At 46.7% G+C, this 17,716-nt stretch overlaps 1 protein-coding gene across 1 annotated transcript in view; it reads left to right on the top strand.

The window, feature by feature from the left end:
• Positions 1 to 3,369: 3,369 nt before the first annotated feature.
• PRKCA (protein kinase C alpha) overlaps positions 3,370 to 17,716 on the top strand; it is a gene marked incomplete at its 5' end in the record, with an annotated part of 384,835 nt that continues 370,488 nt past the window's right edge. Inside the window, 2 exons of the mRNA XM_080825828.1 lie at positions 3,370 to 3,542; positions 6,566 to 6,597. Coding sequence (XP_080681954.1) covers positions 3,370 to 3,542; positions 6,566 to 6,597 — 205 coding nt within the window. The remainder of the gene's footprint in view (positions 3,543 to 6,565; positions 6,598 to 17,716) is intronic.

The raw sequence follows: 17,716 nt of genomic DNA, 5'->3' as shown, positions 1-17,716 counted from the left end.
CAATATATCTAATTAGAAATCTGTGGTGTTTTGTTTCCAGGCCTTTCCAAAGTTACCTTTTTTTCTTAAACTGGGAAGAAATTTTCTGAAGTACAAGAGCAGACACAGTGAAAGGTAACATCTTCCTCCATCCTACCCCACCTCTTAAAAGACTTTATTTATTTGACAGAGAGAGTGCAGATTGAGAGAGAGTGAGCACGAGCATGGGGAGTGTCCTCCAGGACCTGAGCCAAAGGCAGACGCTTAACCGCCTGAGCTATCCAGGTCCCCCTATCCTTCCCCTTGCACAACCATACCCGGCAGCCCTGGAATTAACCTCTGACTGGGGCTTCTGACCTACTGACCCCTATGAAATATTTTCCTCCTCCCTAACTTAACCAGCAACAGCCTCTCCCGAGCTAGACCTTGCCTCTACCTGTTTCATGAGACCAGCCATTCACCCCAACTCTAAACACTGCCTAAGTAATTATATCTTCCACCAGTTGTCTCAGCTCTCCCAAACCTTGGATTAGGTGCAAAGAGCAAAACACGAGTCTTTAAATTATCTCGGCTACTAAAATCTCAGAATCAAGCTTTTTATACTGTGAGCAATTTGTACTGCTCAATTTGATAATGGCCCGATCCGTTTGAAAACAGACTAGTGATCTGCATAGAGCAACAAGTTTTAGGTTGTATCGTAAAGGTTATTGGTTTTAAGGAAACCACTCTGGTTTGGAATCACCACTTCCGTGGCCTGACTTTGATCCCAGCCTCTGGGTCCTGCTGGTCTAAGCAACACCTCTCCAAAGAGTCTGAAGCTTACTTTGCAAGGGCAGGGTTCACAGATGAGGGTTCTGACTAACTGTATATCTAGTCTACTGTTCCCTTTTCTTTCCTGCACCTTCTCCATGAAACAGCTGACTCTAAAATAATTACTAATGCCCAGGACTAATTGACCACTCCCTCTCCTCCTTTCCATAAGCCCCTCTACTTCAGGGCTACCGAGACTTCTCCCGTGGCTGTAGGGGCAAACTGCGGCCCACATTGCCATCAGTCCTTCCCACTGCTTGGGAATCCTACTCCAGGTATGTCTCTGTCCCCTTGCCCCCACAATTGTGCTAAGCTGAGGGCAACTGTGTGCTGAAGTTTAGCCCAGTTATCAGTCAACGAACTTCTAGTTGGTTCTCTCTATACCCACAAAGAACAACAGTCATAACTGAGGCAAGAAAGCAAAGCCACAACCTGAAAGCAAAGAGACCTGTTGTCTCCATCTGGTCTACCCATTGCTGTGATCACTCTAATCCACACCTGGGAGATGACCAGGCTGCTGCCATAGCCCATTTGGTTCTTAACTCATCTGCCCTATTACTTTGCTCAGGGATTCCAGTATCAGAAACCCCACCCTCCAATTCTGCCATGTTTTTCTTCTATCATTACATCAGAGCTTCAGGGAAATAGAATTTGTCTTCATAGCATATGTGAGGACCGCTCTTAAATTAAGACAGTTGTGAGGAAAGAAGGTTTCATTCTACTGTGCTCTATTGACTTTATGATCATTGAATAATAAACAACCATGGCTTGGGAAGGATGCTTACAGTGTTTTGAGAAAAATTTGATCGATTTTCCCAACATGCCTGCTTCTCATTCCTTCCCTTGCTTCTGCCTTTTTTGCCTCCTTGGCCTGGAGGGGTTGTCACCACTGGTGAAATTTCTGACCAGTGTATCAAGCAGGTGCAGTCTCTTTAAACACTAAAAAACATTAGCTCAAGAGATTGTAAGTAGGCCAGCAAAGTATAGTTTACACTCGCTAAAATATAAAGGACATTTCTAGAATCAAGCATTCAATTAGACAATCTTAAAACATGGTAGCCCATGCGATCTTTGTGGAATGCTCTAAGAGGACATGTACCCTCCAAGATTGTTTCCTTTTCTCCCCCCCCCCCCCGGCAACTTCTTGAAGGATTAACCAACGAGTTCTTTTTCTTGATGTTCTTCAGCTCAGTGTAGTTGTTTTGTGAACTTAGTGAATCGGCAATGAGGTAAAACAATAGTGAAATGCTGGGGGATGGTTGTTTCCCTTACGTATTTCGGCGCCCTGGAGGCAGAACTAATAAATATTCAGCAAATGATTAGCTGGTACATCCCCGCGTGCGTCTTTGCAGGTGCGTAACAGCTACCCTTTCACAAGCAGTTTTACTCAGTAATACAAGTGTTCTGGCTGGACTCTGCACCTGCCAGTATTGCGGTAATTAGTTTGGGATGCAAAATGATTTCTAAATTAAGGTTCTGGACTTGTAAAATCAAGAAAGGCTGACAATCAACGTCGCCACTCTAGTAGCCCGCGCGTAACGGGATGCATAACTAGGACAAGTCCTTTAACCATCCCACGTGCACATCAGAGAGCTACACAAGGTGCAAGCGAAGACAGCCCCGCAGAGGCAGGTGGTGGGGTCCGGGTGCGACGATTTACAAAGACGCCCTTGCTCCTGTCCTGTAGAAGCAGCGCTGGGTGGGGGCTGAGGGTTCGGGCAGCTCAGGGCACGGCCCGCTGGAGGGACGCAAAACCTGAGCATCGCGGCCCGGAGCACCGGCGGGTCCCGGAAGGTGGGGAAGGGCGAGCTTCGGAGCAGGTCGGACCGAGAGGCGGCGCGGAGCCCGGCGCAGGGAGCGAGGGCGGCCGGGAGGCGGGCGCCCGGAGGGGGAGGATGAGCAGGGGAGTGGGAGGAGGCGGCGGCGAGAGCGGCGGGCAGAGCCCGAGAAGCGGAAGAAAAAGAGGAGGAGGCCGAGAGGGAGGAGAGCGAGCGGAGGGCGGGGAGGAGAGGGAGGGAAAGAAGGAAAAGAAGAAGGCGGCGGAGAGCGGCCCGCCCCTCCCGGCGTCCTCCTCCGCTCCCCAGATCGGGCGGGCCCGGCCCAGGCCACCGCCTCCCCTTCCCCTCCCGGGGCTGCGCGCAAAACGCGGAGGCGCAGACTCCCGGGGCGTCCGCGTCCTCCCCGCGCGCCCGCGTCCGCCCCGCGCGCGCCCCCGGCCCCGCGCGCGGCCCCGCGGCCCCCGTGCTCCGGGCATGCGCGGTGGGCGGCGCCGCTCCGGGCCGCCTCTGCCGCCCAGAGTAGGAAGCGCGAGCGCCGGGCGCCGGGCTGTCAGTGAGCGTGGGGCCAGCCAGCCAGCCAGCCCGCGAGCGGCTCCGGCTCCCGCGCCCGTCCGGCCCGACTCTCCCCGGCCGCCGCCGCCGCCGCCGCCGCCGCCGCGACCTCGGCCGCCGGCCCGCGCCCCCCGCCCCCCGCCCGGGGTCGCCCGCCGCCCCGCCGCCCCTCCCCCGCCCGCCCCCGCCCCCCCGGTCCTCCCCGGCTGCTGCCGCTCCCCGGCGGAGGCAAGAGGTGGTTGGGGGGACCATGGCTGACGTTTACCCGGCCAACGACTCCACGGCGTCTCAGGACGTGGCCAACCGCTTCGCCCGCAAAGGGGCGCTGAGGCAGAAGAACGTGCACGAGGTGAAGGACCACAAATTCATCGCCCGCTTCTTCAAGCAGCCCACCTTCTGCAGCCACTGCACCGACTTCATCTGGTAGGTGCGCGCGGGCCGGGGCGCACGGCGGCCGCCCGGACCCCTCCTCCCTACCCCCCCCACCCCACCCCCGCGGCGCCCGGGGCTGGGGACCGGTCCCTCTGCAGGCCGGCTCCCTTCGTCCCGGGGACCCTCGCTCGGGCGCGCCCACTCTGGGGCCGACTCACTCGGGGAACTTGGGAGAGAGCCGGCCGAGTCCCAACTCTCGCCCGGAACGACGCGCGCGCGCGCCGGGGACACTCGCGGGCAGGACTCCCGGGGAAGTCGGCGCCGGGTCACACGCCCCCTGTGGCAGGGGGGAGGCCGGCCCCGCGCCGCAGCGACCCCGGTCGCCTCCTCGGGTCCCCTCCGTCTCCCCGGCGCACCCGCCCTTCTGTACGGACAGGGGAGCGCCGCTCGCTGGGTGTGAGCGAAGGGAAGAGCGAGAAAGAGAATCCAAAGGGCAGAGTTTCCCGGAGAAACGCCCGGAGTAACGCGGGAGCGGCGGCGATTGCGCCGCGCGGTCCAAGTTAGAGACGAGCCGGGCTGGGCGCCTTCGCGGGGAGGGAGGCGCGTGGGGGGTGTTGTTTCCCAGCGGGCTTGGACTCCTCTGGAACCTTGCGTCCTCGCCTACTGTAGCTTGTATCTGCTGGGCACGGGAGACCGGACTCGCCTGGGTGAGCCCAGGGAGAGCGGAGAGGCAGCAAACTGTTGAAAGCTTGCCGTGGGGGAGGGGGGAATTAAAACCGAGCAGGCAAATGGCAGAAGGGCAGAGGGAGTCATTTAAAATAGACCCTGTCAACACGAGATTAGACCTGCAGCCCGGTAGATGAGGACAGAGGTCCTAGTTAAGAAAACTACTGTAAGGTGTCGGAGCTCAGGTACAGAGTTTACAGTGAATGCCGGTATTGTGAGTCCAGGGGTTTGGGGTGAGGGGGACTGATAAAGGGATGGCCTCCGGGGGTCTTTGAACCCTGCGAAACTAGGCAGAACTGTATATACCCTTTTCTGGTGAGAGCTAATGGCTCTTACTCTTAAAACATCGGTGACACCCCCCCCGCCCCGAAAAATACCCCCAAAGTTTAGAAAGCTGAACCTCAGGGAACCCCAGGTGCTCTAGTTTGAGCAGTAAGAAGTTTTTTTTTTTTCTCAGGTTGGCAGATGCCTGGGCTTTTTCTATCTCCTCTTCCTGAATGTAGGTAGGAAACTCCAAGTCAGGGCTGTGGCGACTGTGGGGACAGTGCCACTAACCCTCCCGGTGGCATGTATCTTGTTGGGGCCCTAGGCAGAACTTATGGATGGCTGTGTGAATCCATCACCCCACCCCACCCCCCCAACCCCGGAGGAAACAACTCCTAGGGTAAAGTCCAGAAATGTGATGCTAATAAGATGCGTAACTTTTCCTTTATGGATAGCATCTGAGTTCACCACACCTGGGGGAAATCATGAGCCCCGCAGATGTGCTCATAAGGAGCTTAATTTTTTCCTTTATGAGTGGCATTATCTGAATCCATCACATCTGGAGGAAATCGCTTCTAAGGGTCCCACAAAGGTGCTATGATGCTTAACTTTTCCTTTATGGATGGCTATTCGGTACCTGGGGAAAGCGTCTGTAAGGGAGAGTCCCCCACAGACAGTGCTAAACGAGGTGCATTTTCCTTTCCTTTTTAGAAATCTCAGAAGTGTTTTCACAAAAAGCACAGCCACCTCTGCGAATGATTTTCACTGTAGTGAGCATATGAAGCAGTTGTGCTCAAAGTAACTGTAGATAAGACTAGCTAAAGTTCTTGGAGCATCAGGGCAAGAGATTACTGCATCTAGTTAAGGGGACGTTTTCAGCCTCCCATGCCAATTGGGAGATCCCATAAAAAAGGAACACTGAGACTCTGGGCTACTTTGGGGGGAAAGTAGATGAATTAGGAAAGGGACTTGCAACATACATAACCAGGCTAGCCAAGGTCTTTCCACTATCAATTGCTCTAAAGGATTGAGCCCCTGGTGACCCGCTGTGGCACTTCGGGTCAGGTGTAATGTGAAGTGGAAAATAAAGGTCTCCCTGTCAGCTTCCTCCCTGAGTGATTCCTGTAACACGTCTCCACCTAACCAGAAACTACTTGAAAGTTCCGAGAAAATACCAGGATCATCTAGCCGTGGTTTTAACTTCAGTTGTCTTTCATTGTGCCTGTAGGTCCTTAATTTACAAGTTTGTTCTAAATATCAAAATACTGATACTTTAAAACTATAAATGTTTGGGCTTACGTATGTTTGGGGGAATGACTAAGTTATAAAGAAATATGAAGTGCTTTGTCAACTTAAAATGCTATGTAAAGCAAGAGATCATGACTAAGAATTGTAATGCGGTTCATCATGGTTGAAAGAGTGTTTACAATTTTATGTCCCTGCTAGGGCTCTCTACTGAGAGAATAAGTCTTCTAAAGTAATTTACCAGAACAAAATAGCTTCTGTATTTGCTTTGAATGTTACTGATGCTCTAAAAAAATTAGATCGTTAACTTCAGATACAACCAATAAAAATGATATTTTGTGAAATCTGGCTCCTTTTAAACCAAAATTTAATGTGAGGTAGTACCAATTGGCGGTTTCTAGACACCTATTTGAAGTACCTTCATAACAAATGAAGCCACTTTTTAGTTGTGTTTAGGGAGAAAAAGGATTTTCATTTTGTCTTTAGGGACAAAATTAAAGCACTTCCTTCAACCGTAAAGTCTTTATTTGTTGAATATTATATCAACTCTGAATATCATAGTCATGTTCTTATCTGGAAACTTAAGTATCATTAACAAAGTGCGAACTGGAAAGAACCTTGATACATTGAAATAATTTAATGAGGCTTTGAAGGCTATACAGAGTCCCCCCCCCAAAGTTGAATTTATTCAGTACTCTATCTAGGCATGTTTTTGCTATCAAATCATTGCTTTTCATGTATAAACCCTTATTCTATTGAATACTTTGTCTCATAATTGGCTTAAAATATGGTGTACAACACAAAATATGTTAAGATACTTTGTTGTTTCTGTTTTTCAGGGGGTTTGGGAAACAAGGCTTCCAGTGCCAAGGTAAGCTGCCACGTTGGATTTTATTTTCAAGTACAACACGAAATAAGCATTCCAAACAGGAACAGTATTTCTAGTCATCTTTTCTTTGTGATCCAAAAAAAAAAAAAAAAATGCTTAGATATTTTCAAAATGAGGTCTGTAAATTTGGGCCGTTAAAAAAAAAATCGTATCGCCTAGTAATCTGCATATGGAGCTGCCTTTTTCTCATTGAAAAAAAAACCTTCCTGTAACTTTATTTTTTGCCAAGAACATTCTTGTCAGAAACTGCTGTCTTTGTGTGGGTGTTGAGGAAAAGAAATGGAATCACTTTGTATTCATGTGGCTTTTCTTGTTCTTGCTCGTTTTTTTGTTCTTTATCTCTTACCTCTGTATCGGGTTGGACTCATTGTAACTAATCTTAGGCCGTACATCACTGTAGTGATTTTGTGTTTTTAATAACTGATTATTGTTCAGAACAAAGTTAACACATTTTAAAGTTACCTAGATTATAATGGGTTGCTGCGCTAGGAGGCATGTTTTTCCCTTTTGGGTGAACGTGACCTTCAATGTGTATACATACTACTGATTGCATCTGAAAAGAAATCTATTTATTTCCACCTTAGATCTGTAGTCCCTTTTTACCCACGTCAAGTATCTCATTTCTTATACTCTCTCTCTATTTGTTTAAACTTAATACTTTGTACCTTGCGAAGGCATCCAGGGTCTTAGTGCACCTTTTAGCTCTCCTCACTATATTATGTTTGTTTAGTTCTGGTTACATTTCCCATCTGGGCATCGGATTATTAGGGCAAGTGGGAAGTGTATTTTCAACGTGGAAAAATATTATCCTAACACTGTTTAATGGTAAGCACATTAGGGAGACGCTGTGTACTTATAACTCAAAAATTGTGCAAGTTGGTTTAACTTCTAACGTTCTTCAAATTCATGAACTTGTTTCTTACAATTTCTAAATCTGTTTTCAATGCAGGTATTTTATGGTGTAATATTCTACCTTCACCAAGTGCTTCAAACCCCTGTTGAATAAAAATCAGTAACATTGGGAGATCAAGAGCTGTTCCTTTAAAGAATAAAGAGAACAGCCCGTTGCATCCCTCTTTATAAGAGATGAAAGGAAGGTGGAGCTCTTCACATTTCTTAGTTGTGGACTTGAACTTACATTAGGCAATGTTTGGCTCTTGGCTTGAAATGTGATTTTTTTAAAAAGAAGTTTAAACGTGGAAAGCGTGGTTCTGGGCCACTGTGATTTGCGTCTATTGTTTGTTGTAATATTTGGGTGGGGACCTATGGAAACATAAGAATACTTGTTGGAGAGAAAGGGAGCATGTTAAACTGTACCATTTCTTACGTACTGAGACTTCAGGATAAGGTTGGTCTCTTTTAGACCTGCTTGTTGGAGTCCGTTTTGTTGGTGAAATCAGAGTGGCTATATTAGGGGCACAAGGGGGACCTACATGATCCCCCCCAAGACTGGACTTTTTTGAGTGGCTTAGCAGATTAATAGTCTTCTGTTGGTGTAGCTCCCATAAAGTAAAAAGTGAAATTCTAACCCCTTCTCTCTTCCTCGGGGTAAGTTCTTTTTAAGATATCCATTCAGTCATAGCTTTAAGAGATCAAAATTTTAAATCCTGCCATTTGGACCCCTCCCCATAGATGGTGGATATCCTTCCCTGAATTGCCTTTAATTCTTGAAATTTAGTTTTTATAAACTAAACAAAATACAGCAGTGACGATGTACTTTATGGACTGTTGTTTGAAGAAGTAAACCAGAGGTCTCTTTACATGAGTTTCTGTACTGCATCTACAAGTCTTAAATCATAAACTATCCATATACAACCTATTTGTATCCTGCTATCTGCTTGCCACATTTTGTTTAGCATGTGTCCTCTGTATTTGACTTCGAGTAAGCACATGCTGATTATCTTATAACTTCTGGATGTTAGCTCAGGACAGTGCTTTCTAATTGCACAAGTATACAGTTACCTAACACTTCCATTTAGCATTCTCCAAAGTACTAACATCTGGCCATTTTGAAGTTGGCTCCATGCCCAGCATGGAGCCCAATGTGGGGCTTGAACTCACAACCCTGAGAATCAAGACCTGGCTGAGACCAAGAGTTGGGCCCTTGACCTACTGAGCCACGTAGGCACCCCTAACATCTGACCATTTTAGACTACGTTTAAGTTAGAATATACTTGTTTTCTCTTAATAATCTCCAACTTAAAATCTTCCCTGCTCTCTTTGATAGTCCCATTCTTCAAGGGAGTATCTCCTTCTCATCCTGTATTTTGGCAACATACCCTCTGGAGATGGTAGCTGGGGGTGCCTCTCTTACTCCTTGTCTGTTTTCTCACCCGAGGGCGGCAGCGACTTCTAGCTCCCGGTGTATAGTATGTCCCTTTGGTCAGACTCGGTATCCGCAGCTAAGTATACTTCAGAGAGGCGCGTATGCTCCAAATGAGTCACCGCCTCATGGGAACTGGCTTTTAAAATAGTCGTTACTTCACGGACTCTTCCAGTTCTTAACATTGACTCAAGATGTGAGGTGTCATCCTTCAAAACTGGGTTTCTGATCTGTGCTATGTAGCCAGCCTTTTACAAGCACAGAAAGATTCCCCCCCCCCCCCCCCCCCCGCTTCTTCCCTTCCCCAAGATGCAGTCTGACTGGAAGCAGGGAAACTTTTCTGAAGAGCTCTTGGATTGTACTTCATGGACACTGTGTCCTTTAGACTGCAGTCTGGGTGGGCAGCCCTGAAAAAGTGGGTATTCCCTGGGCAAGTCACCCAGGAGGGTCCCACGGTGAACATTTGCTGCCCCAAATACTGAAATCAGGGGCCATGAACACTGGGGAGAGCAAAGAGGAGTGCAGAGCAGATCCAGAAGCCATGAAATAATTCTCTTAAGATTCTTAGAGATGCAGATGAGCTTGTCCCTTTGTAGATCTGAAATACCCCCGAGGACAGAATTTGCCCTTTGATTTTTGTTCGGCTTTGCGGTTCTCCTGGTTTGCTTGATCTACTACTCAGAGCTAATTTCCTCCTGCAAGTCTAGCAGAGAGCAGGGCCCCGCCCACAGCCTGTTCTCCCTCCTCCCACCTGGAGAGGGAGAAAGTTTTGTCTGACCTGGTCATTGATGAAGTTGGGATTCCAGCCTGGAGGGTCTGTTTCCTGTTGGTAGTCTTGCGCGACGGGGGCTTCGAAAAGCTCTTGTCCTGGGAAGCGCAGCCACCTGCTACACTGCTCGAGTCTTGTCTTCCTCTGGGGCGGTGGAGCCAAAATGGTCTTATCTATTACTTTCACCACTGGAAAAGGGAAAGAGCCAACTTGATCCCCCCCCCCCTCGACAGGACTGGTGCACTTCTCAAATGTCAGTGATAGAAACAGCCTCCAAATGTGCCCTGCTTATTTGATGTGCCAAGTGACTTACCTAGCCTGATAGATCTGATTCATCTTAGCATGTTTTTCCTGCTTTTTCCCCTATTCTTTAATGTCACAAATCAAAATGAACAACCAAACTAGGATCTTTAGGGTACCCTAGAGACCACATCAGAATCCATCCCCACCAATGACCATGATCAAGGGAGGACTGTGGCTCAGAATGATCAACACTGGATATTTGGGGGGTCTGCAGGGAATCAAATGCATATTTGTGACTTCAGGTTGCTGCTCTGAATCCGTTCTGAACCCGGAGCCTTTTCTCTAAGCACACCCCAAATACTGTATTTAACCTGTGACTCCAACCGAAGCTGTTTTCCAGCAGTTAGGGGTGTTAAACGGTTTCCCTCAGCCTTTGACAGTCCATTCTGAAGGCATGTTTCAGGGTAGATCTTTCTATCAGCTCACCTGAACGGGATGGTGTTTCTTATCCCTTCTATAAGAATGAAAGTTGATTGGGGCGCCTGGGTGGCTCAGCGGGTTAAAGCCTCTGCCTTCGGCTCAGGTCATGATCTCAGGGTCCTGGGACCGAGCCCCGCATCGGGCTCTCTGCTCGGCCTGCCTCTGCTGTCTCTCTGCCTGCCTCTGCCTGCTTGTGATCTCTGTCTGTCAAATAAATAAAATCTTTTTAAAGAACGAAAGTTGATGTTTGAAGGGGGAAAAGAAGTTCCTCTGCCCTCCCCCTCGTGGCTGTGTAAGCAAAGGGATTCCAGAAAACCAGGCTCATTTAAGGGAGGATGACCTTTAACAGAGGGGATGGAGTTTGGCAGCTTTTCACAAGAGGTTGTCTGGTTATCACAGCTTATGGGATGCTTATAGGGTGCTGGCAGCCAAGCAGAATGGACACCATGTGCCAGGAGATAGAAGGGGGGCTGAAGTCTGGATCCATAGAATGCCTTTAACAGACTTTTCCTTGCATCCTGGATCAGCCCTCCTAAACTAGCAACCACCCGCTGATTTTTACAGTTGACACTAGGAGTTTCCGTCTTCAGACCTGGGGTTAGCATCTCAGCACCCCATTTCTTGCTGCAAACGATAAGTGAGCTCCCGGGGTCATCAGTGCAATTCCGGGAACACCAATCCACGGAAAGGTGTAATTTGAAATTCTGGCGGTTTTGCGCTGAGGTCCGATCAAAGTATTATTTCCGCTCCAAAGATGAAATTGTTCAGGAATACCTAAAACAGAAGCGCGGTAGAGATGGGCATTTGGAACTGCTTTTGCTTCCAACACTTTCTGCCTCCGCAAAAACGCACGGATACTTGGTAGAAGCGGGGACGTACGGCCAGAACTGCCCGGGATTCGCGTTTGGTACTCCATCCTTGTTCGGAAACAATTTCTCATTAACGGCTTTCCGAATTGCTACTTTCACTTCGCGCGTTAAGTGCAAGCATTCTGTTTTACTCACACACCCCCTGCCAGAATCGGATGCTGTAGCCTATGGAGGGGGGGTTCCTCTTTCTAAGCAGTAGGAATCCTAATACTTTTGCGGGTGAATCTAACATGGGAGTTTCTGCTTTAATTTTATGAGGGAATGATTTTACTGCGCTCTGAGTGTCTCACTCTCCTAAGTAATGTTATTCAGACTCAAGTTTTTAGGTCCATGAACCCTTAGCTTGCTCCCTTGTTTTCCATCAAAGGATTGTTTTCAAAATAGCATTCATTGCAGAGTTTCCCCGTCAGAGTGAAGTCCAGCTCCTGACCAGGACATTTCAAGTCTGTTTTGCTTTTTCAGACTCATCTAAGGATGCTTTCCTGCTTTCCACCCACCAGTCATTGCAAATAAATTGCAGTTTCCCAGAAAGTGTCCTGTTCAAATCCAATATATATGTGTGTGTGTGTGTGTGTGTGTGTGTGTATAGATTTTTTTTTTTTCCCCTGCTACCCCCTATGTCACCTGTAAGTTTTAGCCTAAAGTTTAGTTCTGACCTTTTCCATCCTCCTTGCTATTCTGGATGCTCTGCTTATCTCTGGATGCTCTGTCGTCTCTGCCAGCCTTGAGAACAAGGAGTGAGTCTTATTTCCTTCTCCCGGGTTTAACACAGTGCCTGGCACTTGGTAGAGACTGTATAAATATTTGTTGGGTGTGTGATTATATAAAAGGAGAGATATGATATGAATGTCCATAGCCAGAAGGATCACAGTGACTCTGCCTGCATACCATTTTTTAAAATCTAGTTTATAGTTCACAGTTCTGTCAACTAGGATAGATCTTTAGTGACTTAAGGGAAAGTATTTTCTGAGGCTAAGCATCTCTATTCAAAATAAAGAACAGAAAATGCTAATTTGTATCTATAAGTTCTGGGCAATGCTAAACCTAAGAGGGATAAAACACTCAGTGTGCCTCCTGTCTTTAGAGATGTATCCAGGCATCCGTAATGAATCTTATCGCCACAAATGTAGCAAGAGCCTATTATGGACCATAGAAGGAGCCGGGAAAGGTCTTGGGTACAGGGTGAAAAATTAAAACCAGCTCCACCACACATACTTGGTACAGTCCTTTAAATGTTCTGTTTTGCTTTGAGATGGCTAACTGCCGAAAGCAGACGACCATGCTCCAGAGGGAGTAGTAGCTCGGCTTTATTGATCCTGGTATTTTTAAACTTCATGTACCTGAAAGGTTTCTGTGTCTTGATGTGAGAAGGGCCGCATGAGCGTGGCAATAGAAACACCCAAGTGAAACCGTTAGAACCAAGTTAGTCACTTTAATGATCTCCCTCTTCTGGGGCGCCTGGGTGGCTCAGTGGGTTAAAGCCTCTGCCTTTGGCTCAGGGCCTGGGTGGCTCAGTGGGTTAAAGCCTCTGCCTTTGGCTCAGGTCATGATCCCAGGGTCCTGGGATCGAGCCCCACTTCAGGCTCTCTGCTCAGTGGGGAACCTGCTTCCTCCTCTCTCTCTGCCTGCCTCTCTGCCTACTTGTGATCTCTGTCAAATAAATAAATAAGTTCTTAAAAAAAAAAAAAATCTCCCTCTACGGAGAGGGAAGATGAATGGTAAATGCTGGAAGATGCCGGACGCGTAGGAGAGCTGACTTTTTGCATGCGTTCATCCCCGGAGCATCCCACGAAGCCCAGGCTCCTCTCCCCTTCTCCAAAGTGCGTGTGCTGAACTACCAGCCCAGCAGGGTGGAGCAGGGCTCCCCATTCAAACGGTTCTGCAGAAAACATTTTTCAGAGCCAAATGGAAACTTTTGCGGTACTTACAAAGCCTGGATTTGTATTAGAGGAAAGAATGATGCCACGAAGGGAAACATGGAAACATTTCTTGGTGACAGAATTAAGGCTTCGCTGTCCTCCTGTCAGAATTTCCATGACAAACCCTTTATTTCAGGTCTTGTTTTCTACTAAACTGTGAAACCTTAGGTTAGACTTTTCAGGCTGGGGAGGGGGGGTACACTTCAGGATTGGTATGGCATTCAGTCAAATCTAGATGACATTACTGTGGCTACATTAAAGCCCTCTATTAAATTATACAAAGGGGAAAATGGCTTCTGGAAATAGATTTCTATCAAAAATGTAATGGAGGGGAATGATTTGATTAATTGTCAGCACAAGATCAGAATTAAGAGCAGGTTCACAAAGTAAGAGTAGCAGGAGGGGAGTTAATCTCGAATGCCTTCACTTGGCTGTGGTTCCCCACCCCCCAACCTCTATACCTCTTTAGTTTTGGCATTTTGGGAAATATAGGGTCCATCTGTGTTATCTAAGCTAACTCCAAAAGGTAGTTATGACAAAAGGGTGGATATATAGGGACATGAAATTGTTTATAAATTTTAGATACGACTTGGACAAACTTGTAAGAGAAATGGGGTAAGAGACGAGTATTTAACAGCTAAGCTGAGCGAAATTATTTCCTGGGGACGATTCGACTCCCATGGTTTCACCAACAGAATAATTGGCACTTTGACTTTTATGGTATATACAGAAGTTCATGCACAGTAGCCCATGATGTGGACTTTCCTGCATTTGAAATGGTCACCATGGAGTGCTTGCTCTTAGACACTGTTCTGAGCACTTTTCATTAATGCCTTTGATCATCACAATTTTGAAAAGGTGAGCAGTGTTACCTCCATTTTACAGACCGGAGAACAAACACTGAGGCATAGAAGCGTAGAACTTGTCCAAGGTCAGAAAACGTTGGAGTGGGGCTTCGAACCCAGGTGGTATGGGTCCAGACTCTATGCTGTGAACCCAAGTGTTTCGCTTCATAGTTCCTACTGTTTGTTAGGTTTGTGCCACTAACTTGACTATGGAGGTGCGGAAGGATGCAGAGTTGTTCAACTCTAACATTGTGCCTACTGCTCATAGTGGGAGATAATGCCAGATGTGTGGACCTCTGTATATCATGCCAGACACTGCTGGGCATGGGTCAGAGCCCCTGGCATCAGAGCAGAGGGAAACACTGGATGAAAAATAAACCTTGAAATAGAAGTCCAAATGAAATAGGGGTTGTTGAAGCATGTAGGGGCTGGGAGAGGTTTTCTGGGCTTATTAGGAAGTAGCTTTCCATTTGGGCTTGGAGGATACAGAGAATTTCCTTTGAAGAGATGGGAAGGTGTTTTTTTTTTTTAATATTTTATTTATTTATTTGATAGAGATCACAAGGAGTCAGAGAGGCAGGCAGAGAGAGAAGAGGAAGCAGGCTCCCTGCTGAGCAGAGAGCCCGATGTGGGGCTCGATCCCAGGACCCTGAGACCATGACCTGAGCCGAAAGCAGAGGCTTTAACCCGCTGAGCCACCCAGGTGCTCCTGGGGAAGGTGTTCTAATGGGAAGGAAATAACTGGGGAAAGAGGAGAGGAGGGAATGAAAGGGACTCACATTCAGGGAGGGCCGTGGCGGTGGGTGGGTAGAGGGGCATACTATTCGGGATGTTGCCAGTGCTGACCCCCAGCAGAAAAACAGATTCCACAAATTTGTGTAGAACTACATGCTTCCCCCCACCGACTGCTTCTGGTTTCTTTTTACGTGGTTCTTAGTTTGCAGAAGAAGGGGGCAGTACAGGAGAGTAAAGCATTGTATCCCCCACGTGAAAAATTGTATTGGACCTTAGAAAGTAACTTTAGAAGGTGCGCGGCTTTGACACCATTCCAAGGGTCTCTCTCTTATGAAGCTGGTTCCACTGATGACCGCATCCTGTTGGAGGTCAAGTGTGACAGCATGGGAATTAATAGGACCATATGTGAGACACGGAGACTAGATTTGTTCATACACATTAACAAGGGGAATAAGAACTAGCGTATTTAAAATCAGTTTTAAAAACTGCGTATTGTCAGGGGGCACCTGGGTGGCTCAGTGGGTTAAAGCCTCTGCCTTCGGCTCAGATCATGATCCCAGGGTCCTGGGATCGAGCCTTGCATCGGGTTCTCTGCTCAGCGGGGAGCCTGCTTCCTCCTCTCTCTCTGCCTGCTTCTCTGCCTACCTGTGATCTCTGTCAAATAAATAAATAAAATCTTAAAAAAAACAACAACAACTGCGTATTGTCAGAAGTTCCGGCTCATCGCCGGTAGTTATTCCTTCTCCATGGTGCTAAACTCGGGCAATTGTTGTAAACCTGATCAGAAACCTTTGTGAAGGAAGGCAGAAGGGTGCTGCAGAGCACTGCGGTTTGGAACAGAAGATGGATTTTCGTGTGGGTTCAGACCTGCTAAAGAAAAACTCATGTACTACTGCTCCTGTGCTGATCTGTGCTTACAAGACACTCCTGCCCGGCGGGGAGCTGGCATTGCCCTTCGGCTCTGTAGGAGCAGATGCCAGGGGCGGAGGGAAGTCAGGCCACTCGTCCATGCTCTGGTGCCCTCCAGACCAGGCGGATTTAGTAAACCTCTATTTCATGGGCAGTAGTTGTTTACTGTCTGAAGCTGTACTGATAAGTAGCCAATCCCTGTTCTCTCTTTCATTCGTTTTTCCTTTCCCTAAATTAGCTAACAAAGTATGATTTGTGATGCCGTTTGTTGTAATTGGAGTAAAACTCTCATTGATTCAAGAAAGCTAGGCATGTGCTTGTAAAGGCTTTTGTTAGCTTCTGTTTGGACTGGTCTTGAAATTAAGAGGCAGTAAATGAGCTTAATGTACTTTCCTTTTGAATTAGTGCATGCGACTAGAATTCTTCAAACATGGCAATGGGAGATTACACAAAAAATCTTAGATACTGCAACTTGGTCCTTAACTACTTAGAGTGTAGCGAATAGTTCAAATCCTAGTTTCATCTTATTCCAAAGTGTTTTCTTGGGTGCACTTTGTAATCATAAGCCATGCACGGGTGTTTAACATCTGATAGGTGGATCATAAAACAATGATCATGTTATGAGTCATTTGCCTGATTTCGAAATCTTAATAAATCTAACTTTTTCACATGCTGAGTTTGGTCATTAAGTTGACTTTTGTTTAGTTTCACATTACTTTTTTCAATCCAAATGACTCATTAAATGGAAAACTTCATTCTTCTTAAAATTTCTCTCTACCATATGTGTGCCTTTAAAAAATCCAGGGAATTAAGCAGTTCAGAAGCATGTAGGACTGATTTTGATTTAGGTCTAATGCAGATTTAGGGGTAAAAGTTGAGATGCATGGTCTTTATTTTCCCATTTTGCTTAATTGTACCATCAAGCACCATAACACCTGCTGGTATCGAGGGGAGTCTGTGCTCATGTGATGCAAATTAACTTGCAAAATTGTATTTTATGAAGATTAATTATCGGGCGGGAGCTGAAGTAGTTCGTCTGATTAAGACTTGCCATAGTAGTCTAAAGTGAATCTAATACAACGTGGTAGAAGAATAATTAAGATGAACGGTGATGGGATAGATGAGGGGTAACTTGTTCCATGAGGCTCTGGGTTTATTAAACTTTCTGTTCTACCTCTCATTATATTAATGCTTTCAATGACTTAAAGCACAAACTCAGGGAAAAATAAAATATTTGTGATAACTTGGATAAGATTGAGAACAGGGTGCTTTTGGCTGACTCTCGTTGGCCCAGAACTAATGAAGGCTCAAGTTTTATCTCAAAATTTTGAAATGCATTGTTACCTTTTTGGTCCTTGTTTGCATTTCCTGTGTATCCCTTTTATGTTAAATTCAAAATTTTGTGTATTTTGTCCTAACAGTCTGCAACTATATGGAGACTTTCTTGGGATATTTAACTTAAATGGTAGAACATGTTCATGTGAGATGGGCAAAATTTTAGTCTTAGAATTAAGAAAGCAGTGTGCCTGGGTGGCTCAGTGGGTTAAGCCTCTGCCTTTGGCTCAGGTCATGATCCCAGGGTCCTGGGATCGAGTCCCACTTCGGGCTCTCTGCTCAGCAGGGAGCCTGCTTCTCCTGCTCTCTGCCTGTCTCTCTGCCTACTTGTGATCTCTCTCTCCATCAAATAAATAAATCTTAAAAAAAAAAAAAAAGCATTGGATTTGATATTGCTTAAGTTACATGTTAACTGATAAAAACATGCTTGTGTTTAAATGTAGGTTAATAATCTGAATTACTGTACATCTAAACCTGCCCCTTCATTGTCCTCCTTGGTGAGTTTTATAGTCACAGAATCAGGAAGAGCCACGTTCTTGGAATTTTGTTATGTAATCTCTACACCCAACATGGGATTTGAACTTAAAACCCCAAGATCAAGATTTGCATGCTCTATGGACTGAGCCAGCCAGGTGCCCCATGTTTTTAGAATTCTAAAACAAGAAAGGACTATG

The sequence above is a fragment of the Martes martes genome, assembly GCF_963455335.1.
Source record: "Martes martes genome assembly, chromosome: 16".
NCBI lineage: Eukaryota > Metazoa > Chordata > Mammalia > Carnivora > Mustelidae > Martes > Martes martes.
The sequence above is the reverse complement of the archived record's forward strand: the minus strand, read 5'-3'. Positions and strand labels throughout refer to the sequence as shown.